Source organism: Balaenoptera borealis (genome assembly GCF_965194805.1).
Source record: "Balaenoptera borealis genome assembly, chromosome: 6".
Taxonomy (NCBI): Eukaryota; Metazoa; Chordata; class Mammalia; order Artiodactyla; family Balaenopteridae; genus Balaenoptera; species Balaenoptera borealis.
In genome coordinates, this window is record NC_138863.1 from 20523590 (window position 1) to 20549406 (window position 25817).

Genomic DNA, 25817 nt, shown 5'->3' on the forward strand with positions numbered 1-25817 from the left:
ACCTCAAACAAGATGGCGAAATCTTAGTGTGCTAAATGTGTGTGCTGGGTAGAAGAGATCTGTTGCATTATCTTCTGCTCTTAATGTTTGAAATATACCATAATTAACATTTTAAAATGTAAAAAAAAAGGACATTTTTATGCACTTTGGCTGAAGACCATATTCTAATTATTCACCAGAGAAGCTTTAGGGCATCCTTTGATGAACCCCAAGTAATCAAGTTCTGACCTGGCCCTTCCTAGGCTCCTAGGGAAAGGATCCTGCATATAGCCGCAGGGGGGACTTGGAGGGTCTCCCACCTCCAGCTGGATTGGTGCTGTCACAGCAAAGGGCAGTGCCAAGGCCGGGACGGTGCACAGTGCACCCAGTGGGCGTCGAAGTGGCCGTCCGTCCGTGCTTTTGCTTCCCCCGTCCCCCCACCCCCATTGTCAGACTTTCACCAGTGTCAGCTTCTTTTCCCTTCTCTAAAGGAGGCGTGTTTTAAATGATGTATCTATTCTGCCACCTAGCCTTCAGCCGCGTCACTACAACAAACCTCCCTTAAAAGGCTCTTCTGCACAGACCTCAATCTTACTGGATTTCCCTAATCTTGGCGGGGGGACCTGAGCGATTGGGTACTTTATTTCTTAAGGGTCACCGTACCTTAGATTTGGACCAGGGTGAGATGGCAGCATTAGAATGCTCAATGTGAAAGGGTATTTTCCTTTGGGAAAGGGACTGGTCAATCTCAAAAGGGCTTTATAATGGAATAATAACTCACTGTGGGGAACCGTTTAGGCAAATCTGTCTAGGACAGTGGGGATAGCAATTCATAGGAGTGAATGAAGGCAAGACCCTTAGCTGACATTCTTCCTCTCCAACCAGAGGAATCCATGATATCTTATGTCTCATTAAAAGCCTCGCTTTCTCACATCAGGCACCATCCTGGCCTCAAAAGCCACTTAGAAACTCATGGAAAGTGACCAGAGGAAAGGACTCACGCTTTATAAAACACAAATGCTATGTACCCTTGGAAAAGTTGTCCATATAAAAGCACAAATCTTTTACTGGGTTGCATTTCTTGAAATATACAGTTAATCTTTTAAAGGAATGGAAAAGGGCGATCTCTGGGGAACTGGACACAAGTGGATGATATTTAACTTCTTACTTCTCCAAGAAAGATGTGGTTGAAAGGCATCAAAGCTGGAATATGCCAGAGTTAGTTAGGAAGCAGAGTTGGGAAACTTGTGGCAGAGAAAGAGGGAAGGGACCCCGGCCTCTGACGTTTGAATCTGGCAGGCATAAATGAGCCACCCCCCATCCCCCAAACTAAATTCACTGATGCAAACTACTTTTTTTCCGGAAGCAACCTTCTAAAGGTGATTGTGAACAGATCTAGGGCTTCAGAAGAGAGGGGAGCGGGAAGTGGAATAAAGAAAGGCTCCTAGGCATCCTGCATAATCCAACATCCTGGAACAGACCTTCCCACTCTGCTGTCAGACGTTAATTATGGGCTCTTAGGGGCAAACCCATCCAGCCAGGAGCCCATCTTTAGACCAAATTACCATAGACAATCCCAGGCTACTGAGCATTCTTTCTCTCTTAAGCCCTCCCAGGGAGCCTACCTGAGGGTCCCTTGGACAGCAGCTTCCGTCCCATCAGCCAACTCTCAACCCCTCATGACATAAGCCCGTCCCTAAGTGGAAATACAGACGGTCACTTCATGTCTACAGACTTACAGAGTACCCTTCTCCCTGGCTCCCTGCCGCCAGACCCCATGGACCAGCTCTGGCTTCCTTTCTCTCTACCCTTTTCGTCTTCCCTATGAATCATCCCCCTCTCCCTTTTACCCGTCTTCACACATTTTATTTTCCAGCCACTGGAAGTCGGCTAGACAAAAAGACGTGTCACTGAGGCCGTCTCTCTCAGAATAGAGGGTGGCTGGAACTAGGCAACTCATGTTTCTCTGGAAGGAGTACCACAATCTCCCCATTCATCTGAAATGCTACCACTGTGCCCGAGCCGGCTCTGCTGCGGAGTCGGTGCAGAAATAGGAGCAGGGGCCGGAACACACACGCCACACTGTCCGAACTTGACACAAAGGGGAAAATAATACGTGATCTCCCTCACTCTTCAAATATTCCAACCAGAGTTTTGAATATTAATTTTGCCCCTACCTTACCGAGCCCCCAGACACAGAGGAGAAGCAATGTTAACGAGCCTTGCTTGTTTGTTTGTTTTTTTTTATCATTACACACAGTTCCTCCTCCCTCTCTCAGCCAACACCTAAAGCCCCTCGGGCAATACGAACAAGAGCACAACTTTAAACTTTTGCCTTGATTTTAAAACGTGCCTTTCGGCAAGTAGATAAGTGGGAAGACAGATCAGGATCTGGGGGTGTTAACAGCACAGAGCGAGATGCTTCTGAACCAAACTGGCAAGAGAAATATTTTCTTCAAAGCAGCCCTACAGAAGGAATTCTTATCATAGATGAGGGTGCAGTCTAGTGGCAAACTTCATGAAATGCAGCCCCTTCTCCAAAGGGAAGTTAGAGCACTTCCAGAGGGACGAAGAGAAACGTAAAGGGGGAACAGTCCCACCGCAAGTTCCCCCACGTGGGGCAGCAACAGCGCTCAGCTCTCTCTGACCTGGCTCTGAAGTCTACAACCCACCCATGCCAAGTGCAGGAGAAAACGAAAGTCCCCACCTTCATTCTTTGAAGACTTTAGCTTTCTTTCGTTTTACTTAGGAAAGAAGGGTCCTTAGGGTCCCCATAGATCACATGAGGTTCCAAAAGGGATTACAGTGTTCCTGGTAGGGATCAGCAAGTCCTGTGGTGACGTCAGCTCCGATTCCTGGGCTGTGCCCGCTGGCACCAGTGTCCCTCATAACGGTGGGTCCCTCTGGTCTGTCACCCATTCCCTCCAGGGATGTGGCCCTGCCCAATGGAAATACCCCTTTCAAAGAACCTGGAGGGGAAGGATGACTCCACTCTGCCTACCTTCCCTCTGACAACCCCGCACCAGGACACTTCAGGCCTCCAGGCAAGGTTTTCAGACCTAGCTTTCCTCCACAGTGCCAGTCTCTGTAACGCACTGCTGCCTACAGTGCTGCTATGAATGTCCCTTCGAGCAAGTACCCACAACACACACACACACACACACAGCTTCCCTGGGCTAACAGCGTAACTGAAGGAAAGTGGCCACTTCTTCACCCTATGACCAAAGACAGTCACTCCACCAGCAACACAAACACTACATTAAATCCCCTTCCCCAGATTTTTAGGGGAAATTCAGTTTTTCTTTTCTTTCTTTTTATTTCCAGTCACCACCCATCACTGGCCACCCTACACTAACGCCCACCCCAACACACACATGCGAGAGAGAGACAGAGAGAGAGCGCGTTCACACACACACACACACACACACACACACACACACACCCCTTACTTGGTCACTCAAAAACCAGCAGACAGCCATTTCCCAAAGCTAAGGAAGAATTTCTTGGGCACTGTATATATCCAGTTGGCTAATAAGAAAATACTTCTCCCTCCAGCCTGGGCCTCGGCTAGTTAAGGGGTGGGAGGGACCGGGGGACGAGTTACTCCGTATTGTATCCACCGTGCTGCGAAGAGCTCCCCTTCACTCGCCCCCCGCCTCCTCCCCGCTCTGGGCAGCCCGAGCCCCGTCCCCCGCGGCCCTTTCTCCCACTCCGGGAGAGGAGGGCGCTGTTCGGGCGGCGAAGGGGAGCCCCCGTGTGTCTAGAAGGCCTCTCCCCACCCCCACCCCGTGTGAGTTTGTACTCCTTGGCATCCTTGCCTGGGTTGGGTGTTGGGGAGCTCAAATTGCAGCTACAAACTGGCTGGCAGCCAGGGGCCGTCTATTTAAAAGCGCCTGCTCGACCGGAGCCCGTAGTCTCTTTGGAAACTTCTGCCGGGGGAAAAAGAGCTAGGAAAGAGCTGCAAAGCGGTGTGGGTTTTTTCCTCTTTTTTTTTTCTTTTCTTTTTTTCCCTCCTTTTCATTACCCCCTCCTCCGTTTGCACCCTGCTTCGGGCTTCCCGCAGAACCTGCGAATTTCGAAGAGGTGCTGGCAGAGTGGGAGAAAAGAGGTGTTAGGGGCTTGGATTTGGTCTTTTTTTTTTTTTTTTTTTTTTCTCGATTTCCACATTTTCTCCCCACCCTCGCGGCTGCAGCCGCCGCCTCTTACCTGTTCCGGGGCAGCCGCGCGCCGCTGGCAGCTGAGGGTTAGAAAGGAGCCGGGTGTACTTTGAGATTTTAAACAAAAAATTTTTAAGACGAATCTATTTTTCTCCCCCCGCACCCCCTCCTCCACAGCCTCCGAGCTCATTATTCCGGTGGTGGTTTTGGGGTGAACAATTTTTGGCCCCCGCCCCGCAATTCTGACCAGGTCAGGCTTGGGGAGGGGTTGTTTCTCCGGCCTCCGATCCCTCTGCGTGCACCTGGCGCTGCTCTTTTTCCCCTACCTGTTGCAAGTCCGTAATCTTTGCAGCTGAGACTTGCTTGCAGGCGCCCCAGCCCTCCATCGCTCCCTACATTTTGCAATTGTCTGGGGGAGGCCACCTGCTCTACCTGCCAGAAATTTTAAAAAGAAAAAACAATTCTCCGCGCGCCCTCCTGGCCCCCTTCTCCCTTCATTCTCGCGCTCCTGCCCCGCCCCAGGTAAAGGGGAGACTCGGAGAAGATGGTGCTCACCGCGGTCCTCCTGCTTCTGGCCGCCTGTGCGGGACCGGCCCAGGGCCTGGGCTCCTTCGTGCACTGTGAGCCCTGCGACGAGAAAGCCCTCTCCATGTGCCCCCCCAGCCCCCTGGGCTGTGAGCTGGTCAAGGAGCCGGGCTGCGGCTGCTGCATGACCTGCGCCCTGGCCGAGGGGCAGTCGTGCGGCGTCTATACTGAGCGCTGCGCCCAGGGGCTGCACTGCCTCCCCCGGCAGGACGAGGAGAAGCCGCTGCATGCCCTGCTGCACGGCCGCGGGGTTTGCCTCAACGAAAAGAGCTACCGCGAGCAAGCCAAGATCGGTGAGCGCGCTCAGTGTGCCGGGCACCTACGCGGCGCACGGGCGGGGGACGCGGGGGACACTGCGCAGGCTGGCCCGGCGCGCTCTGCCCAGCAAGTGGCTTAGAGCCTGGGTGCAGCCCGGGAGGAGGGCGGGGAGGGTCCTTGCCCCTCGGAATTGGAACCCTGGCCCATCCTGCTACCCGGGGTTACGGTCTAGCCGAGGCTCTCCCTGTTTTCGCTCCTTCTCCTCGCTCCTGCCCACACCTCCTCCGCCCCACCCCTCCCCCCTCGACTAAACACTGACTCTAAGATCCTCCTATTCAGTCTCTAGGTCCAAATCCCCAGGTACTCAATCTCCAGTCCGAAAATGTACACCTTACATTATTAACTCCCTCTCCACCACCCGCATCTACCCAATATGTTGTGGGGTGGATTTGTTGTTGTTGTTGTTGTTTTCCTGAACTTGAAAAAAAATAATGTCTTTTGTTAAAATATTGCTTTAACTGGGGACCTGGAAAGAGAGAGGCGTCACCGGTCTTCTGTGGTAATTCCACCTTTGTCCTTCCCAGCCCCCTACCCCACCCCCCAGTCCCTCCTTGACGTTTCTATTCTCCTACCCCACCAGACACACACGCACACTCACATGCACACATAACACACGCACGCACCCTTGGTAGCTAATGCCTTTTGGGTGGGGACTTCGATGCCCCTCCCACGTGCACACCCATTGCTCTTGACTTGATCGGATTGACTGTGGTCAATTATACAACATACTGAAATGCTAAATACCGTTTTTCCTCCCTGGAAGGGAAAGATTACTTTAGCCAAGCTCAGAGGCGGCGGGAAGGTGGGGAGGCGGTAAGTGGGGGAGGGCGGGAGTGATGGAAAGGGATAAGAAGGAAGGGTTTGGTGTTCCAGGGCTGGTGTTTGTCCCCGAATCTAACTCCTTTTCCCGTGCCCCAATTCAGATTTTACCTAGGAAGAAAGGTGGATACAGGGTTGGGAAGCCAGAAGAGACATGAAATTCAGACATCCCAGCTTCCCCGCCAGTGCTAATCGCCCACTCTCCCGCGCTGCCCCTCAAGCTCTCAAACCAGATCACAAGTGGGCGTGGTGTAAATGGAAGAGGGGCCCTGGAAACGCAGAATGCAAAATCAAGGGGGCGGAGACGGAAAAGCCACGCTCCCGGAGCCTCCCCTCCGCCTCCAAGTAGCCCCGCCTCCGGGTTGCCCCGCCCCCAAAGTCTCAGTGCCAGGAGTCTAGGGTTTAAAAGGTTGACAGAGCTACTTGTTCAATCAGAACAGTTCTGCGCCCCTTAGACTGGGTTTCCTTTTGGAAAGTTACTTGACCTTACATTTTTAGCAAGAGTGTAATGAACTCTACACAAAAGTCTGGGTTCTGAGACGTCGTTATCGGTCTTCTCCCAAAGGGGTTCAGACTTGGCTAAATAATGTTTATTCTGTGTGGTATTTTATTACTAGGACAATGCTCTTCTTCCCTCCTATCCCCTTCCATTACGAGCACCCCAACATGAGTTTTCTTAACTGCAAACTACAGACACTGTCATGTAGGAAAGGAGTGCGGTGGCGCTTGAGAAGAGGCAGGAGACCTTTCCTGGGTTCGACCCGGATGCCCACAAACCCTGCAGGTTTTGCCTGTCGCCGGAGGCCGTCCCTCCCTCCAGCTTTGCAAGAGGTAGTCTTTCTCCAGATTGCAGCCTGCAAAAAGCGAGAGAGAGCAACGTGCAGGCCCCGGAGGCCCCAGAGGCCGGTTTGTGAAGTTATTTTTATTAAGAGCCACTTTTCAAAGGCGGTCCCCCTCGCCTTCATCTTGTGGGATGTGGATTTGGAAAAGCTTAGCACGGGGTGGGGGGGGGGGGGGCGGGGGGGAGTATGAATCGATTTCCTGGCTTGGAAGCGAGCGCTCTGGGTAACAATCCGGTCACATCGAAAGCATGCAAGGTATCGCTCAGCCGCATTCTGGCCCCATTTTTATTTGCCCAACCGTGTGGTTGGTGTGATGTGGTTGGTGTGGAGGGTGCCCGCGCGCGCAGTTGCTGGGAGAGCAAATGGGCGCATCCAACTTTCCAGTTCAACCCAACACACACACACACACACACACACACACACGCTTTTGTCCCAAGCAAGATGCCTTTTAGACTTTTCAGCAGCCCCTTCCTCAGCCCCCACCTTCAAGGTGCCTCTGGACCAACACGGAGCAGCCTTCCTCCCCCTCCCCCAGCCCCTTCCCAATCCCTCTGGAGGACCCCACCCGCCTAAAGCAGGTGCCTAACCCACTGTACTCGCTGGATGGCTGCCCTTGACCGGTGGCCGGAGTTGACGCCTTCCTCCTGGACAGATGGGATGGGGGTGGGCTCTCCTGGCTAGAGCTTTTCATCTCAAAAACCACTGGGTGGGTCCCCCAAAAGTTGGAGATGGTGCAGCGACGGTACTTAAAGAGAGCTCAGCGAACAGAGAGAGGGAGGAGAGTGTCAGCTCCTTTAGCCAAAATTACTGCCCCCGCGACACTCCACCACCACTCCTCCCTACCGATACCAGCAGTGCGCACTTGGATTTGCCCCAGATTTAGATACAGACATAGATGATAATATACATATTCACATATATCAAAAAATATACATATAGAGAGAGATATAGATTTAGGGTCTTTTTCCAACCAAAACAACAAAAAAAAGTGCATTTCTAGAATCAGAAATGGGGAGCTGAGGAGAGCGAGATGGCAGGCAGCCAAAGCTTCTGGGAGGAAGAGCGGAGGGCGGGAGGGGACTGGTGTTTTGCTGGGCGCGTTGCTGAGCAACGGGAGAGGGAGTCCGCCCGCGAGCTTGGTGCCGGGAGCGCTCCGGGCCCTGCATTTTATTCTGGCCAGTTCAGAGGCAAAGACAGATATAGAAACAGAGGGCAATGTGTGTGAGGGCTAGAGGGAGGCGGGAGACAGGAGTTATTTATTGGACCAAGCTCAATAAATTTGGGTGAGCTGGGTCGAGTCAAGGAAGGATCGAGCTCTGCTCTGGGCATTGTTTGGAGAAGGAGCCTTGTGGCTTTACTGGCGCACATACTTGCCCGGGTCTGGAAGATCTCTCTTGTGCCTGTGAGACATTAAGTTTGGGATACAGGGAGAAGTGGGTTCTGGGTTTCAGTTCTGTCATTTAGAAATAAGAGAGGAAGAAAAGAAAATATGCTTCCGGGAAAGAAAGAAAAATTACCTAAATAAAAATGAATTCAGCCTTTGCTTCTTTGAGGGGTTTGGCCCTCCATCACCCTGGCTTCCATTCCCAGCCTGGTCCAAATGCCATGTTGAAATCAAGTTCCAGGGTTAGGTTTATTGGCCAAATTTTTGTCTGGGTTGAACAACATCATGGAAAACTGAAGGAGACAGATTCCTTTCCCACCCGTACCCCCTCCCTTTGAAACAAGTCTTTGAGAGGCTGGCTGTGCCCTGAGCCAACCAAAATGGGAGCTGGGAAGACAAGAGAGGGTGCTTTTAACTTGACTTTTCTTGCCTTCCCCCTCCCCTCCCTTCCCCCTCTTTCTGCTTTGTCAGCTCAGACTGGAAGAGCAAGCACAGTTGGCCACAGTGAGAGCTCATTTTCTTTCCACTTCTCCCCCTACCCTCCCCACCTCCACCCTGACCCCTTTCTTATCCCTCCCTCCCATCCCACCCCCTTCTCCATCCCCCAACTCCAAGGCCTTCCCCTGAGGGCTTGAGTTTTAACTTGGAGCAGCTGTGCGTTGGTCCTGGGGCTGGGATTGGATTTGAGCAGGCAGGTGGGCTTGCAGCTGCAGAGGGAGGGCCAGGCTGACCTAGGAGCCAGAGGTCACCATGAGGGTTACAGCAAAGGGCATGGGAGCAGGAATCCCAGCAGAAACCCTGGTCCCCTTAATGGGGAGTGGGGGGGGGCGGTGAGGGGGAAGGTGCTAACAGGAAAAGAAGGTGATTTTTGTTATCTAAAGTTTTTACTTTGTACCTGAGCAGTGTCTTTGAAACTGAGTTACTTAATGTATGAAAAATAAAATTTTGGAGAAGGGACCACCACACTCCAGGTCTATTGCCTCCAGAAATTAGAAGAACACCGTAAACAGACCAGGTACCAAAGAGGTCCCACTGGAAGCAGAAGTGAAGAGGGCGGAGGCTGTTTGGTGGGGTTTTGGTTGAGATTTTGTTTTGCATTTTTACTATGGCAGGTCCAAAAGTTGCAATCCCCAGAGACCATCCTTCAAGTGTAATCTGGACATATGTTTTCCAAAACAATAAGATTGATTACATATCTGCAGGAAGAAATAAGCAAATAAACAAAAAAAGCCAGTTCTAAGCTTCTGGTCCTCTCTCCCCATATCCACAGAATCCCCCGTTCTTGTTTCAAGCTCCAATTCTTGCCATAATTTCTGTTATGATGTCTTTTTTTTTTTCCCCTTCTTAAATATAAATCTAGAGAAGTGACTGGAAATCTCTATGAGAGGCAAAGTGGCCTTTCCTGCCTGGCCACTCAGCTTAGCTAGGTCCGAGAAGCTCTCCAGGAATTGTCTGGGTGTTGGCCAAAGAATGCTACAGCTGGAAGGAACCTGCAGTGATCATGGCATCATGGCAGTCAAGGCCCTCATTTTACAGATGAGGACGCTGAGGCCCAAAGTGCAAGTCACTAGCCCAGAATTAGGTGCAGCGTTAGAGGCAGAGCCAGGGCTAGAACTCAGCCTTAGAATTCTGTTGAGCCTAGGCCTCCGTTCCGCTCTCCCTGGCTTTCTTCCTTAAGTCACTAGGGCTCTGGCCTGAGTCTGGTCTAACCTGCAATGAGGTCTTTGGCAAATATCACCCGAGGCTGTCATCCCATAGCTCTGGGGTAGGGGTGGGGGTGTGGAGGGGGCGGGGGGAGCTGGGGGCGGGGCGGGTTGTGAAGATGAAATAAGAGCTCAGAACTGGGAGTGCTCCATTTGAGGGGAAGAAGTGAAGTGGCCCCAAAGTGGAGAAGGCAGTACCCCTTTATTTTCAATCCCTCCCCGTTCCGTCCCTTTTTCTGCACGGTCTTGCAAGCAAGGCTGGCTTAAGCCAGTGGTTTGGGATGGGGGCAAGGAGGGTAGTGTGTTCAGCCCAGACTTCAGGTCCATGTGCCAAACCTCATTTCCTGAATGACAGGGAGCTGTCCTCATGCGGGCAGGCAAGCAGGCAGGCCCTCGCTGCCCCTTGGCTAGGCAGCGGTCCACAGTCTCTAAGGAGCCCACGGCACGGAAGTGGCCAGCTTCCCATGGCAACCGGCCTCCACCAGCACGGGCTTGCATGGAGCGGGGCAGTAAGATGATGAGATCTGAGCTCGGGTGGGGTGGGATGAGGGTGAGGGAGTGATGGGGGATTTGCGCATGAGAAGAAAAGAGAGAAAACCATATGCCACAAAAGTTGATACGGAAGAGAGAGAGAAGGTCACCGGGTTTTTGAACATAGTCAGGTATGTGGGAGCTCTTTCAGAAAGAGGAGAGGAAGCCCTCCAGATTACAGCTGGGGGCCTCACGTTGACTTGAGGAATTGCTGAGAGCCATCCTCATACATCCTGGATGCTGGGGCAGCTCCTCCTTTGGGGATTTCTTAAGAAGGAGGCAGATAAGATAAGGCTGTCTTCCCAATAGATTAGACCAGCTGTCCCCAACCTTTCTGGCACCAGGGACCGGTTTTGTGGAAGACAATTTTTCTACAGATCGGAAGCAGGGGTGAGGGGGAATGGTCCAGGCGGTAATGTCAGTGATGGGGAGAAGCAGATGAAGCTTTGCTTGCTCACTGCTCACCTCCTGCTGTGCGACCCGGTTCCTAACAGGCCACGGACCAATATCGGTCTGCGGCCTGGGGACTGGGGACCCCTGGCTTAGACCACCAGGTGAGTCCTGGGGGGGTGTTTTAAAATAAATAGGTTATCTTATTTTTGATCCCTCCCCTAAACCATCAGAGATCAGCCCTTCTCTTACCAAATCCTGAAGCAAAACCCAGATTGAATTTGCACGCAGAACCTAGCCTCATATGACCTCTGCTGGTTTGCAGAGGTGTTTTACACGGGCCCCTATTATCCCGAACTGTGTAGATTGTACCATTACAGCTGTCCTGGGTATGCTGCTCCCCCGCCTCCCTGTCACCTCAGTGAAGATGGCTCTCATTCCAGACCCTTTAGAACAGCACTGTCCAATTGAAATATAATACAAGCCACATACATATGTAATTTCAAACTTTCTAAGAGTCATTTTTTTTAAAAAAAAAGGTAAAAAGAAACAGGTGAAATTAATTTTAACTGTATGTTTTAACTCAACATACCCAAAATATTATAATTTCCACATATACTCAAAATAAGCAATTATAATGAGATACTTTATGTTCTTTCATATTAAGTCTTTGAAATCTGAAGTGTATTTTACATTTACAGCACATCTCAATTCAAACACCAAATTTTCATTGGAAATACTTGATCTGTATTTTTAGTTTTCATAAGATTTACAGTTGAAAAAGTAGATTCATATACCTGAGTTGCCCTAAATATACTCAAAAGTTTTCCAATAACCAAGGATATTTTTAAATTTAAATTGATTTAAATGAAACAAATCTTAAAATTCAGTCCCACTAGCCACATTTCAAGTGCCAAAAGCCACATATAGCTAGTGGCCACCGAACTGGACAGGGCAGAGGCCACCAGCAAGCCCCTCCCACACCTGAGAAGGGAACTACTGTCTCTGCTCTCCTCCTGCCCCGAAAAAGTCAAAAAGGAAAAGAGTCTGAGCTTTAATTGCCAAACAGGACAGACTCCCTTGTTTGACCCCTAGCAAAGTCTCTCTTCTTAGGGGGACCAGGGTCGGGAGGGGAAAAAAAAAAAGTGTTCAAACCATCTGCTCCCTGCCGCCCCCTTCTGGTCATACAGGACTTTTCAGGGAATTTGGCTACTTAATTGTGCTGTTCTGAATGGGCCGTGATGAGTCACCAGTGGGAGTGTGGCCAGGTCAGAGAAATGGTCCCTCACTTCCTCCCTCTCCTCGTCTCTCCTTCCCCCATTCAAAGACTGCTCCCCACCTCATCCCTCCATTACCTTCTGGTTTGGGGTGTATATAGGGACGAGATAGAGACGTTTCTACTGAGCATGCTCTACCTTCCCCAAGTCTAGAGAGATACTGGATGGCTGGAGATACTCATCTTGGGAGTTGTACATAAGTGTGTATCTCTTATGTGTAAATTTATCACCAGCTGCCGCCCAGGGATCAAGAAATGTGTGCCAGAGTCATGGCCCTGAATCCTAGTTTGTCCCCAGGGGGAAAAAAATGAGGAGGATCCTTCCTTTACCGTGGAGGATGTGTGAGTGGGACCCCAGCCTTTCATTCTGGGGAAGTGCCGCCAACTTGACACCTGCCATATCTACACTGTGGAAAGGTGGTAGGTCACCTTTTCTCTCTCCATCTTTAGGGGAAAAGACCTAGTGCCTTAATGCAGCATGAAGGAATGGGATTAGACAAAGGACAAACTCCCAGGCTGAGTTCTCTAAGTGGGAACCGGTTCTCAGAAGTGCCTGGGCAAAGCCCCTCTCACCTGAGGTTGGCAGTCAGACTCCCCAGAGACGAAGGTAGATCCATCACTTCCCAGCAGACCTTTCTTCAGTCCAAGGTGCCTGAGATCTTGTGATCTACAGGTAGACACCTGTCAGCCACATATCACAGCAACCAGAGTTTTAGTTGATGATGGGAACAAGGGAGATGGGAGGCAACAGAGACCTACAAAGGCAGAGACCTACGCTGAGAGTTCATTAGCACATAGCAGCTCATAGAATCCTCACAACCCTAGGGAGAAGGGGCTGTTGTCATCCTCGCCATAACTCAGATGAGAAAACTAAGGCAAGGAGAGGAGAGGAAGCAACTAAGAGAGGTCAAAGTACACCTGCACCAGGATTTATTGAACCACGGTTAGCAGCCCCATCTTCCTCCCAAGAAGGGTGACTGAAGGTCAAGGGCTGGTAGTCCGGCTCCTGACTCGGTTTCTTTGCTTTGCTCTACAATGTCTTTATTTCTCTGCTCAGGATAGAGATGTTACATACCCACGTTGGTTTTCCTGGCCTGAAATGGCGGGGGGCTGTAAAGGAGTTCAGGGGGCTAAGCCTGTTGCTCTCACTGGCCAGTCACTAACTCTCTGAACCTGCTCCCCACCTCTGCCATGTACCCCAGGTCAGCAAGACTCCCCTCCAGTGTCTTTTTGCAACTCCTCCCTTCTTGCAACTGGTTCCTTAGGATGACAGTCGTTTGGGTTTCTTTTCGTCTTGGGAAGTCAGTGCTCCTTCCCTTCTCAGCCCATAACTCAGGTGAAGAAGAGCCCAGAACATGCATGTCTGTTACTAACCACAGAGGAAAAGAAAACAGAGTCTTCCAAGAGAGAGAGACTGAGGCAAGGCAGGCACTGGTCAGGGATGTTACGGGTAGGAGCGGGAACGGTGCAGCTCCCCTGGAAGGCTCTGCGGCCCTCCCTACTGCCCCGTCCCCTTTTTCTTTATGCAAAGGCACCCACAGTGTAATTGAGTCTCTTGGCATCTGCAGCTGGGAAATGGTCAAACTTCAGGAAACTGAGACATGTCTCACATTTTTTTAAACAGTGAGCAGCTGATCTAGCATTTTCGCAGAAGTCTTATGTGTAGCCAAAGAGCAGGAGGCTGCAGGTTGGCTGGGAAACAAGGCCAAGTGGGGAGGAGGCACGGAGAATCCAGCCATACCCAGGCGTGGATCACTGCCCTCGGACGGGCTGCCCAGGGGAATTTTCTGCAGTGATGGAAGTGTCGTCAATCTGCGCTGTCCAACACAGTAGCCACTGGCCACATGTGGCTATTGAGCACCAGAAATGTGGTTGGAGCAACTGAGAAGCTGAGTTTGTAATTTGATTTAATATTTATTCATTTCAACTGTATTGGACAGCACAGTCTTAGATCAAAGAAGCCCAGTAAATCCAGGGGACCCTACTTCTTCCCGCTCCTGTGAGGCTCACCTCCCTGCCGCCTTGTTCCCTCTGCAGCAGTTCCTGTGTTTAAAGGCAGGTGCATGGGTGACATGACCCCTCAGGGTATCCACTGAGCTCTAACATGCCGCAGCTGGCATTACAGAACTGCTCCTAGACCCCCTGCGCTCTGTCTCGTGAGCAGATTCACGCGTCTCTCCATTTAAAGATTATTTATTGAAGACCATATGCTGGAGAGACCAAGATAAATGACAAAGTTCTCCCCTTAAGAAGTTTACTGTTTGAATTCCACAGAGGGAGCTAGAATGAGAGGCAGTGGAAACCCAGCTCCACTTTTCATTCCTTGTAGAGAGATTCTGGGTGAACCCCTCTTGTCTTCTGGCTAGGAAAAGAGACTGGTCCCAGGTCCAAGTGGCCTGGCAAAGCCCCACATCCTTCCCGAGCTGCGAATTCTAACTACACCTCAGCTTCTTCAATTTCTGTAGGCAAAGTCACAATATCTGGCCCACCCATTTTCTCTAAGTTTGATTATGAGGTCAAGATAGTGTGGGAAACAACCACCAGGCTGGGCCCGGGCTGTTAATGGTGCCAAGGTAGGACTAAGAGCCCTAGGGTGGAAGGTTCGATTGCAGGAAGCAGAAGGTCCCCAGCTGGACCTGCCTCATCGCTGGGCTCGGGGAGCAGGTGGGATGAGAAGGCTTCTTAAGAGCAAGTGCCTGGTCCTGCCGCTAAAGCATCCTGCCCCTGCAGGAGAACTACAGTGAGAGGGCGGGTTGGAGACAGTGGTGGGGCTTGGGGAGGGAGCATGCATTGGCACTTGTGCCGTGAGGAGCAGTGCCCACCCTGGGACGCCTCTGGGTCCACACTGGCTGGGCCTGCACCCAGACACACTCAAGGTTCACTGGGGGAATTCCCTGGTGGTCCAGTGGTTAAGACTCGGCACTTTCACTGCTGGGGCCCTGGTTCAATCCCTGGTTGGGGAACTAAGATCCCACAAGCTTCATGGCGTGGCCGAAAAAAAAAAAAAAGGTTCACTGGGACATGAGGATGGCACAGTCCTCAAGCAGGTTTTCGTGTTGCCCTGGGGAGTGCCTCAGCGGATGTTGCTGCATCCGTGTGAATGCGCAGCGCCTTATGAATGAAGGAGAAACTGAGTTGCCCACCCTAACACGGCAGGGCCTGGGACCATCAGAGATCCCCGGTGGCAGGACTGAGGGCAGAACAGAGCAGGGAATCAGATAGTTATCCAAAGATAAATATCGGGACAATATGAGAACCTTTGCTTCCTTAGTCGTTGGATAGATGATGGAGTTAAAGGGCCCTGCCTCAACAGCTTCCCAGAGGAGGGAACAGTAGTGAACATTCCATTGCCCACTCTCTGCAGAATCCTTTCAAAATAACATCTAGAGATAGGAAGGGAGGTCCTAGATCTGTTTCCCTTCTTTCCCTGACCGTGTTTCAGGTGCAAATTAAAGAAACAGCAGGGGGTTACACACTGATAGCATTGCCCCCGCCCCACACCTGCCTTCTCCACCCTGGCCCCCCGTGGATCCTTCCCAGTCCGTGCATGTCCATCTCCCTGACTCTTTCCGTGCATGCTGCAGACACACAAAGAGGGGAGGATTGGGGTGGTTGTCAGAGAAGTAGGAGAGGGAGGCACACAAATTCCAGATTTTAAAATTGTTTACAGTCCCTACAAGGAAGCGCCACGGACGTGTTCTGCGGCCATCGGTCTCCTCCGCCACCTACCGGCCGTATGGAGGTATTGATATGCTGGTCGACTGGGTTCCAGAACCTACTGCATTGCTAAGTTCCCTAGATTGCTATTCACGTGCAGGGCAACTTCACCAGGAAGTCCTCCCTTATATCCCACCTAAATCCCTTCCGCAAACTTGCTCCATTTTCTTTGGATGAAACAGCTCAGGAGCTGCCAGTCTACTTGTGCCTGCTTGGTTTATCTAAAACTTAAACCCTTCCAAAATTGCAAGCCTATTTATGACTCAGCTACAAAGCAGCTGAGTAGGGCTAGTTGGCTCTGGCATCCCAGCTCCAGTCTTACTTTCCAGCCCTTTAATCTTCATGGCTCTGCCCTGGCTCCGCTCCAAGTTTCCGCTGTCTCTCTGGAGCCTACAGGTGACCACAAGACCCTGATTAGTATCTTTGATACTCGACTCTCCCGCTGCCTAAGTAATAGGTCCCATGGGGTTAAGTGGCACCGAAACCCGGGAGGCACATCAAAACTTAAGTCTGCCCTTCAGAAACAGCCAAAGAGACTGCAAACTGGGGAGGGTATGCCCTCAGGAACCCGGCCTTGGTGAGGCCAGGGGAAGGACAGAGGGTTTGCAAAAGTCCTTTGAGTTCCTTAAAGAAGGCACAGGAATCTACATGTCATTCCCCAGTATCATCCTTGCTTAGTCTCAAAGCTAACATTTTTGGACAAAAGACCAAGAGAGGTCAAAGTAAATTGTCCCAAAGTTTCTTGAACCATTGTTAACTGCCCTATCCTCCTCCCAGGAAGGGTGACTCAAGGTTAAGGGCAGCCACAGCACTTCTCAAAGATCCTAAAATATGAAGAGTCTTGAGAAGGGCTGCTGATGTTGGGGGAGGGTGGGCATTAGCCAATGTACTTCCACGACCACCAAAGCCAGAGAGAGAAGCTCCGTGAGAGAAGGTGAAACGGCATCTGGAGGATCACACCCTCTGACCAAAGGGACAGGGGGCCCCCAAAACAGGTGACCAGAAGAAGATGGGTGGCACTCCCACCCCAGATATCTTTAAGAGCCAGAAAGAGCACCACTGGGATGGGTGCATGTACTTGTGGACACAGGGATGGTCTATTGGAGGGATTCGGGGAGCTGGACCAGCCAGCCACTGGGAATAAGCAGCTCCGGGGACCTCTCCCGGTGAAGAGCCCAGATCCGCAGGTGCCCCTGAGGACAGTCTGCTGGCCCTCTGGGCCAGGCCAGAGCAGCCCCCAAAGGAGATGCTCATCCTTCCTCCATACATCCCACACCCAGCCCTCTCGCCCTCCTCCCCTCCCTTCGTCTGGTTACAGTCTTGATCGGGGAAGGCGTGTGGCCATGCACACCCAGAATGCTCCCAGCCTTTCAGTGGCAACCATCTCTTGCCCTCTCCCCTCCCCCACTGCTCAAGTGGGGATCAGAGTGCTTGGGGATGCCCAGAGAGTCTGAGTGAAGAGTCAAGTCACTCAGTAAGATGTGACGGGGCAATGGTTCGCTTTTCCTCTCCTCACCCCCTCCCTCAAGACCTGGGCCTCAGGTTTGGGCCTGAATTACTAGACAACAGAGCCCTAATCTTTCACTTTGCACAGAGTCCCCCAGATCAGCTTGCTCCGCCCAGCATCCCACCCCCATCCTAGCTAATCCCACAACCAGGAAACGTTGGTTTATGCCAAAAATATCACTGTTAGCTAATCTCCGGAAGGCTCCATTCCACCTGCCAGGTGCATCACCTTGTTGATTTATCATCCCAGTGGGTTTTGATAGAGTCAGAGCACAGGGCAGGACATGGTGGGAAGAGGGAGTGAAAGGCCAGAAGGGCACAGGGACCCTGGGACTGAATTTTGTTCAGGGAGAGCCTGCCCACCGCTTTGTCATTTGCTTTCTCACACCTTCTTCTCCAGAAACTACTTCCCTTCCTCTCCTGTGGATAAATACCCAAATCAGCTCACCACCCAGAACACTGCAAACCTCTGGAGGCTTCTTTAGGGTGGGGAACTTCCCTGCCAGGGCCTTAAAGACTGGATACCTATTTGATTAAATCTGACAAATCCCGAGCCCAGAGACAAACAGGTGCTTGGGTGCTTCCTACCACCTGCCATCCTGACCAGGTTAGGCCAGGCCTCCAAATACCTCTCTTAACACACACCTGGAACTTCCCCCGGGCTGAAATCTCCTGCCCCGGGGACACCAAACAGTGTCTTCTCACAGAACTGCTCCCTCCCTGCACCTCTCCTCGTCCCCACCTCCAGATTCCTCTGCTTCTATTTCCCAACCCATGCCTTGCCATCTCGGCTCCTGGGTAGCCCAGGGTGGACAATAGGATTTTTCTTCAGTCTATTTGAGTTATTCAGGGTCACCTCCAAGCCCTATTTTCTTTTTCTAGAATTTGAAAAGAAAAGAGGGTAGTGAAGACAGGGTTCCCTGCCCACACCCACCCTGCCCTACACCTGCTCTCACCCTGGACATCCTGCCCACGCTCTGCCCACCTGGGAAAAGCAATCGAAGACCTCCTGCCCTGGGTCTGTCTAGGCTGGTGGGATCAGGGATCTGAGAGGAGGGACCCAGAGGAGGGTGCCTGTGACATGAGAATTTCATGGAAATCTGTGAACCAAGAAAAGGCCGGGGGGGGGGGGGGGGTGGAATTAACAGATCAACAAATAAATGAACAAAGTTCTAGTTCTTTAAAGGTCATAAGTCAGCTAAATATAGACTGTCACCAAGTCACTGCTATATATAACCGCTCCACCCGCAGCCAGCAGTCTGCCTCTCTTGGCCTGGAGCTGAGTTATGTCCCAGCCTCCCAGGGCGCAGAGCCAGCTCTGAGCAGGAAGCAAGGCCCCGGGCTTCCATGTGCCCCCCAGGCGCTGGCACTGATCCCCTCCAGACCCCACATTTCTGGCTCTCCCGCGTCCCCTCCTCCTGTTCCTCCTGGTGGCCCCCACCACCCTGCCAGTCCAGACACCCCAGGACCCTCCTGCCCTTGGTTTCCCGGGTCCAGATATATCTCAACTCCAGCAGTTCCGAAAACACCAAAAGGATGGACTTGGCCTCTTGTCCACGTTCTGGCCATCGCCTATTTCCCCCTGACAGCCTAGATCTTCAGATTGTGTTCTTACATCGCAGCCCCACCTCCGGCCACCACCCCATCTATTTAGCCAGCCCCCCAGCAAGCAAGCCCCTTCCCACAGCCCTCGCCCTCCCCGTCCCCAGAGTATCCTCTCCCTCCTGTGTCAGCTTGACTTTTCTAACACTCTCCTACTCCATGAAGTCGCCCTAGATTTCCCACCACTTACACGAGTGTCGACTCGTGCCCTGGTTCTCATTTCCCTGCTTTCCCCAGTTTGGACGATTCCAGGAGGGCAGAGAGAGCGTCTCCTCACCCCAGTCCTGCGAGCCTTGGGCTCTGCACGGTTGGGCCTCAGCCCTCACAGGCTTATCCTCCGCCCCCTTCTCCCTGCAGAACGAGACTCCCGCGAGCACGAGGAGCCGACCACCTCCGAGATGGCGGAGGAGACCTACTCGCCCAAGATCTTCCGACCCAAGCACACCCGCATCTCCGAGCTGAAGGCCGAGGCCGTGAAGAAGGACCGCAGAAAGAAGCTGACCCAGTCCAAGTTCGTGGGGGGAGCCGAGAACACCGCCCACCCCCGGGTCATCTCTGCACCTGAGATGAGACAGGAATCTGAGCAGGTGAGTCTCAAGGATCCTCTCCCCATCCCCCTCTGCATCCACACCCCGCAGCCTCCGCCACCACCCCACCCCGCGTCTAAATGAGCGTGCGTGGCAGCACTGTGTACGCCCAGGGGGCGCGGCAGGTGAGGCGGAGGGAGAACTCGGGGGGCCGCTATTTGGCACAAAAGGTGGTGACTCTCTGTACAGACCCTTTACCACGCCCCCCATACCCCAGCCACGCTTTCTGCACGTCCTGGGGGTTCCCGCGGGTCCTGCCACGCCTCTCACTCCTCTTGTCTGCACACAGGGTCCCTGCCGCAGGCACATGGAGGCTTCCCTTCAGGAGCTCAAAGCCAGCCCGCGCATGGTGCCCCGCGCCGTGTACCTGCCCAACTGTGACCGCAAAGGATTCTACAAGAGAAAGCAGGTACGCCCCGTGCCAAGCCCCAAGTTCGGGGCACTTGACAGAAACCTGCACCTCTAAATGCCTGGATTTCTGTCATTAACAACACTTTGTCCCAAACCTCCAAAATTCTTGCACCCATCACAATCGTGATTGTCCCCATTCCCTCCTACACTATAATCTACTGACGTTTTAATGATTCACCTTACGTACATGAATTCATCTAAAAAGGAAACTTTCTATCACTGCGTCACATCACACATTGGATGTGTTATTTTCTGATAGGCACACGTAAATATATACATATATATGACTCTAAAACATGTTTTAACCACATGCCACCTGAAATCATTTAGTGTCCCATTCACAGCCAGGCTACCCTTTGGGCAAGCCTACTGCTGGTTAAGCAGTCATCTGAGCCCGTTAAGGAGTACACATTACCTTAGGGTAGTGATCTCAGACTTCCTGGGACATCAGTATCACCCTGAGGTCTTGTTAAAACACTGATTGCTGGTCCCACTCCAGAGTTTCTGATAGTAGGTGTCGGGCAGACTCTGAGAATTTGCATTTCTAACAAATGCCCCCCCAAATGACTCTGATGAGGGAACCCCTCCTCTAAGTTAGGAGTCAAGAACCAGACAGCGTTGGGTGAGTGCTTGGCTCTCCTGTTTACTAGCTGTGTCCTCTTACCCCAGTTAGTTAATGTCTCTGCCTCCAGTTTCTCATGTAAGAAGGAGAATAATTGTACCTATTATTCTCACATGATTATGAGGAATAATGGACTAATCTTTAGAAAGTACTTAGAACAGTACCTACAATATAGTAAGTGTTAAGCGGTGTCTTGTATGTGATACAGCTATACAAGTGATGCCTCCTATTATTACTATTATTTAACAATTTAATTTATCATCATTTTCATCATCATGATCATTATCAGGTTATATCATTCTCTGGAAAATACCAAGTTGGAGGACCCTGAATGGGTGACATAAAAGAAAGTCGTAGGAGCTAGCCAAGGGCAGACCGCCTAAATCAGCACTTTTCCCCCCCGTCCGCCCATGCAATGTGGACACCAGAGCCCCCAGGGTTGGGTACCGCTCCCTCAACTCTCCGGGGGTGAGGATCTGTCTTGAGGCAGGGAGGATGAAGGGCCAGGCAGGAGCAGAGCCTCAGGGTACAGCCATCCTCACTGCCTGTCACTCTCCCACCCCAGTGCAAGCCTTCCCGTGGCCGCAAACGTGGCATCTGCTGGTGCGTGGACAAGTACGGGATGAAGCTGCCAGGCATGGAGTATGTGGACGGGGACTTTCAGTGCCACACCTTCGACAGCAGCAATGTTGAGTGATGCGTCCCCTCCCCATCTTTCCCTCACCCCATCCCACCCCCCAGCCCCGACTCCAGCCAGCGCCTCCCTCCACCCCAGGACGCCACTCATTTCATCTCATTTAAGGGAAGAAAATACATATATCTATCTATTTGAAGAAACTGAGGACCTCGGAATCTCTGGCAAGGTCTCAACTTTGAAAACGGCAACAACGGAGATGCACAAAGCTAAGGAGACACCCCCCCCTTTAAAAAAGGTTTTCTTTTTGAGGCAAGTTGAATGAACAGGGAGGGCAAGAGAGGAAGAACAAGAGAAAGAAAAGGGAGGGAAGCAGATGTGTGTGAGAGAGGGGAGGATGTGTAGTCATGAGAAGGAAAAGCAGAGCGTGGGCCGGAAGCAGCCACCTTTATGTCCAGCCCTGGCCCGAGGTGGGGAGCCGTTTGGGCAGGAGCAGGTGCAGCCCCAGGTGTGGCCTTCGATGACACACTTGGAATTTGCCCAGTTTGGATGGGTCACAGGGGGAGAAAGGAAAAGACAACAGGCGTCAGTGCCTCTCCTGGATCAATCTCCCCCTGCAGCCAGCAGCTTGCACGGCTCGACCGGTCCTTCTTCTCCTACCACCCTGACACTGTGTTCTCTCTCCCTCAAATTTACAAAACCTAAAATGCATTCCATTCCTCTCAACACAAAGCAAATTCATAACTGAGTGATATTAGATAGGTAGGTGTTCCTAAGTGGATCCATGAGTATGAAGTATGTGTGCATATTTCACTCCCCCTGCAGACTTTGAGAAATCAATCCACACCCCAATAGTGGGAAGATGGGTTCTTCCAGGGCGGCTAAAACTACGTGCTGAATGAAGCCTGTAGTTTCAGCCCTTCATTGCATCCAATTCGCAGCTAGCACAGCCTTTGTGGGGGAGGATAGGCTGAAAAAAAAAAAAGTGGGCTTGTATTTATCTACAAGGCTCCATATAGTCATATATAGGCATATAAATCTATTTTCTTTATTTTTTTCTTTCTTCCTTCCTTTTTGTCAAAGGTTTGCATTAACTTTTCCAAGTAGTTCCTCTGGGGGCATTGAAGAGCATCCTTATTTTGGGAAACCAAGAAAACCCATCTTCTTGTAATACAACCCATAATGCCTGCCTCCCATGAGCAGCGGCAAACTCAACCCTTTGTGGGACACAGTGTTGGATTTTTTTCGTGATTTCCCGTGTGTGTGTGTTCATGTACCACCAAGCCAGGTGGATGAGCACACCCAGAGGTGCACCCAACAAGCTCCCCAGGACATCCCATTCACCTTTAGACCCTTGGGAGGTCACTGTCTCTGGACTCCCACACCCAGTGAACCCAACAGGTCCAAGTTTGACCCCCTGGTCCTGCCCAGCCTTTTTGTTCCATATGGACAGAGCCTGCCTTTGGAAAGCCTCTTTCAGCCTTCATGCTGGCAGAGCAGGAGAGAGACTGAAATGAGAGACGGCAAAGAGGGAGATGGAAGTGAAAGGTTTAAATATGGGGAAACAGTAAAAGTGATTGTTCAGGCCAGAGTAGATGAAGTGAGGGGCAGAGAGCTGGAGAGACAGGGGGCTGACTGTCCCGTTCTAGCTTTGGAGCGAAGCGACAGAAAAGGGAGCAAAGCCAAGAAACACTTCCCTGGGTCCCCACCTGATAATCCCTCTGGAATGTAAGGGGAAGGAGAGAGGAAGATGGGGGAACAGGTTGTAAGAGAGAAATGTGCTTAATCCAGGCCTTGGAGCCGGGGAAGGTGGGTAACTTTCGATAGGTTCTAGACTGTAGCGGCTGGGCAGGAACAAGGATCGGTAGAGACCAGCCGTAGTTTGGAAGGGACAAGCCTGTGTGCTCACCTGCCCACCTTCACCCTGCACTAGGGGACTGAGGCCAGAGAGGGTTTCAAGCTCTTCATCCACTCTGGCCAGTTCTGGCTTCCGTCCTGGGGTGGAAGATGGCAGAAAGGCCCAGGACAAGCGGGGGATGTGTGTTTTGGGGGTACTGTCATTTGGCAGCCAGATTCTGAACCAAGAAAAATCCCATCCCCCACGGACTCCCCCCAACAAATGGGTGGCCCTGGTGCTGCCCTCTGAGGATGGAGATTGCCGGCCAGGAGAAGGGGCTTGGACATGGCAAAGGAGACACTTTCTCACTGTGAACGCAGCTTTCTCCACTCTTTCCTGATGACATGACGCCGTGGAGACCACACCAGCATCTAACTTGGGGATGGTGAAGAGGGACAGCTAAGGAGCAAAAACGTTTCAGCTAGTGGAAAGCCTGCAGCTCTGGAACTTGGGGGGATGTCTCCTGCTCCCCCGGACAGGACGGTTGGCTGGGATGGAAGAGGCAGTCGATCTTCGTAGGACAAAGGGCCTGATGGGGATGGCGGCCGTGAGGACTTCCTTGACCTGCGTGCCCCATCTCTCTGCGCAACTGTCCCCAAACCCCCGATTCACATTTCAACGTCTTAGGCCAGTATTGTCAGACTTTCCCACTTCACTGTTCTTTCCACCCATTCTTTCTTTGGATCTTGATCAGTTGTCTACCTGAGATCTGCCAAGTGGATACTGGGGGGTCATTCCCCCTAAGAAAAGACTGACCAGGGATTTGCAGACCTCTCCCCACCCCGCAAGGCCTGGACCTGGTTCCTGGTTACTGAGAGGGGCTGTCTTTTCCTCTCGCTGTTTACTGGACTTTGAAGGGGCCTCTGCTCTTTCCATGGGCTCTTTGCCGTCAGCCGTAAGGTGGGGGATTAGGACCTGCTTTAACGCCACCCGTCTCTTCAGGCCTCCAAAGCTCATGCCGACTAACCCAAACCTGTGAGTCTCTCTCTAGTGCTTGCAGGGGGGACGGGAAGGGGATTCTGGTCAGCTGGCCACTCCCTAGAGGATGCTGGACCTTCAGATAGAGGGAGGTCTGGCCTGAGCCCAGGGTGGGAGCCCATGGGGAGGGAGTCACTGAGGAAGGTGAGCCCTCCCCTGGGCAAGGTGGCGGGAAGGCAGGTGTGGTGAGCTGCCAGCTGTGAAGTCCCGGAGCAGGGACCTTCTTGACCCCAGGCTGCCTGTTGGCCACTGTCTGCTCACCCAGAGGCCTTAGGCTCCAGGTTTTCTATGGCCTCAAGTCTAAATGTTGGCCCACTGCGCCAACAGGAGGTCTCTCCCCATCCGCCTTTGACTCATGCCTCGCTCTGGCAGTGAAGACCTGTGTCCCCCTCTGCTGCCAGGTCACTTAGGGAGGCCTAGCCAGGACTGATTCCCCCTGCCCCTAGAGCTGCCCCACACACCTGGGCAAAGCAGGGCATCTGGGACGGAGGAGACTCGAAAGTTTCTCAGACAGCCAGGCCTGGACAGACAGGCCTGGAGACATTTAGCCCCCAACACGGGGGAGGATGGGAGGCCCTGTGTGGTCCCACCCCTTGTCCCCTCGCCCATTTTCCCATCACCACCTCTGTGGTCTCCATGGTAACCCAGCAGGGCCAACCTCCTCTGGGGAGGCGGGCCTGGACCACCACTCTCCCACTGCCCAGCTCGTCAGCAGCCACAGGGCTACCAAGCAACTGCCAAGCCCCCCTCCAGGTGGGGCAGTGCCCCCCCTCCATCCGCTCAGCCCCCAAGAGGGCACCAGCTCAGATGGGAATTGCAGAGAGGAGTGGGGCAAGGAGAAGCAACCCTCTGGTCTCGGAGGGGACAGATTTGGCTTCCAAGAGAAAGGAGGCTCTATTTTGAGAGGTAGTGGGCCAAGGGAACGGAGGTTACCAACCAGCAACCTGGGCGTTGTACTGTCTTTATTTTTAAAACCACTAAAGTGCAAGACTTATTTTGCACTATTCTCTACTTTTTTTTTTTTTCTCATAGGCTTTTGGTGTCTTTTTTTAAACATACTTTCTTGGTTTTCTAATGGAGTATATAGTTTAGCCATTTCCACAGACTCTGGCCTCCTCTCTTTTAACTTTTTTTGGATGGGAGAAAGGGGAGGTGAGGGGGGTCAGCCGCCCTGCACCCGTTCACCCCACCTCTCTGGTCCTCGGCCACCAGCCTGAGTCCCGGACCGTCCACCACCAGCATCACACAGTAGCCCACATGGATAGACAGTTGTCAGACAAGATTCCTTCAGATTCCGAGTTGCCTACCGGTTTGTTTGTTTTTTAGACAGCAATAACCACAGCACATATTACTGTAGTTCTTTATAATTTGACATACATACATACCATAGCGCTATTCTCTCCTCTTTTTTTGTTTTCAACTTTTTTTTTTTTTAATAAATGCTCATAATCTTTACTGGTGAAAAGGATGAAAAAAATAAACCAACAAACAAAACCTGTTTGTGGAAAAAAAAAAAAGAAAAAGCGGGGGGAAAAAAATCACCTGAATGTGGAAGAGCTCGCCTCCTGTTTAGTGTTTTGTACGTAAGGAAATAAAAAATGAAAAAAACAAAAAAACAAAACAAAAAACCTGAGGATCTCACGTTTTATTAAAAAAGTGAAGATTGCTGTATACTATTTATTCAACTTATAATTTATGTTACTCCTTGATCTTTGTCTTTTGTCGTGACAAAGCATTTATTTAATAAAGTTATGCATTCAGTTAGCCTGCGTCAGCTTCCTCCGAGGGTCCAGGGAAGGTAGGCGAAGGGAGAGAGAGGACAGAGGGAAGGAGAGAGAGGACAGAGGGAAGGAGAGAGGACCAGGTGGAGGCAAAACCA

The 25817-nt window shown here is 51.7% G+C and overlaps 1 protein-coding gene and 2 long non-coding RNA genes across 4 annotated transcripts in view; 1 reads left to right on the forward strand and 2 right to left on the reverse strand.

Moving 5' to 3' along the window:
• Nucleotides 1-4219, reverse strand: part of LOC309631373 — a 43855-nt gene extending 39636 nt beyond the window's left edge. The window contains exon 1 of one of the 2 annotated variants that reach the window (XR_014246226.1): nucleotides 4186-4219. This is a non-coding gene — a long non-coding RNA (uncharacterized lncRNA). The remainder of the gene's footprint in view (nucleotides 1-4185) is intronic. The other variant, XR_014246227.1, reaches the window with a different exon arrangement.
• Nucleotides 1-25817, reverse strand: part of LOC309631374 — a 473017-nt gene that overhangs the window by 327121 nt on the left and 120079 nt on the right. The gene's annotated exons all lie outside the window — the stretch shown is intronic.
• On the forward strand, nucleotides 3858-25702 carry IGFBP5 (insulin like growth factor binding protein 5). Its single transcript, XM_082397692.1, has 4 exons — nucleotides 3858-5014; nucleotides 19167-19396; nucleotides 19686-19805; nucleotides 20995-25702. Exons 1-4 carry the CDS (start codon nucleotides 4681-4683, stop codon nucleotides 21124-21126), a joined length of 816 nt encoding a protein of 271 aa, XP_082253818.1. The 5' UTR covers nucleotides 3858-4680; the 3' UTR covers nucleotides 21127-25702.

What these genes read in the sequence shown, in the direction of transcription:
- IGFBP5 (XM_082397692.1), top strand. Translation starts at nt 4,681, where the DNA reads ATGGTGCTCACCGCGGTCCTCCTGCTTCTGGCCGCCTGTGCGGGACCG. An exon ending in CCGCGAGCAAGCCAAGATCG is followed by an intron (nt 5,015 to 19,166) that starts GTGAGCGCGCTC and finishes TTCTCCCTGCAG; the next exon opens with AACGAGACTCCCGCGAGCAC. An exon ending in GATTCTACAAGAGAAAGCAG is followed by an intron (nt 19,806 to 20,994) that starts GTACGCCCCGTG and finishes CTCCCACCCCAG; the next exon opens with TGCAAGCCTTCCCGTGGCCG.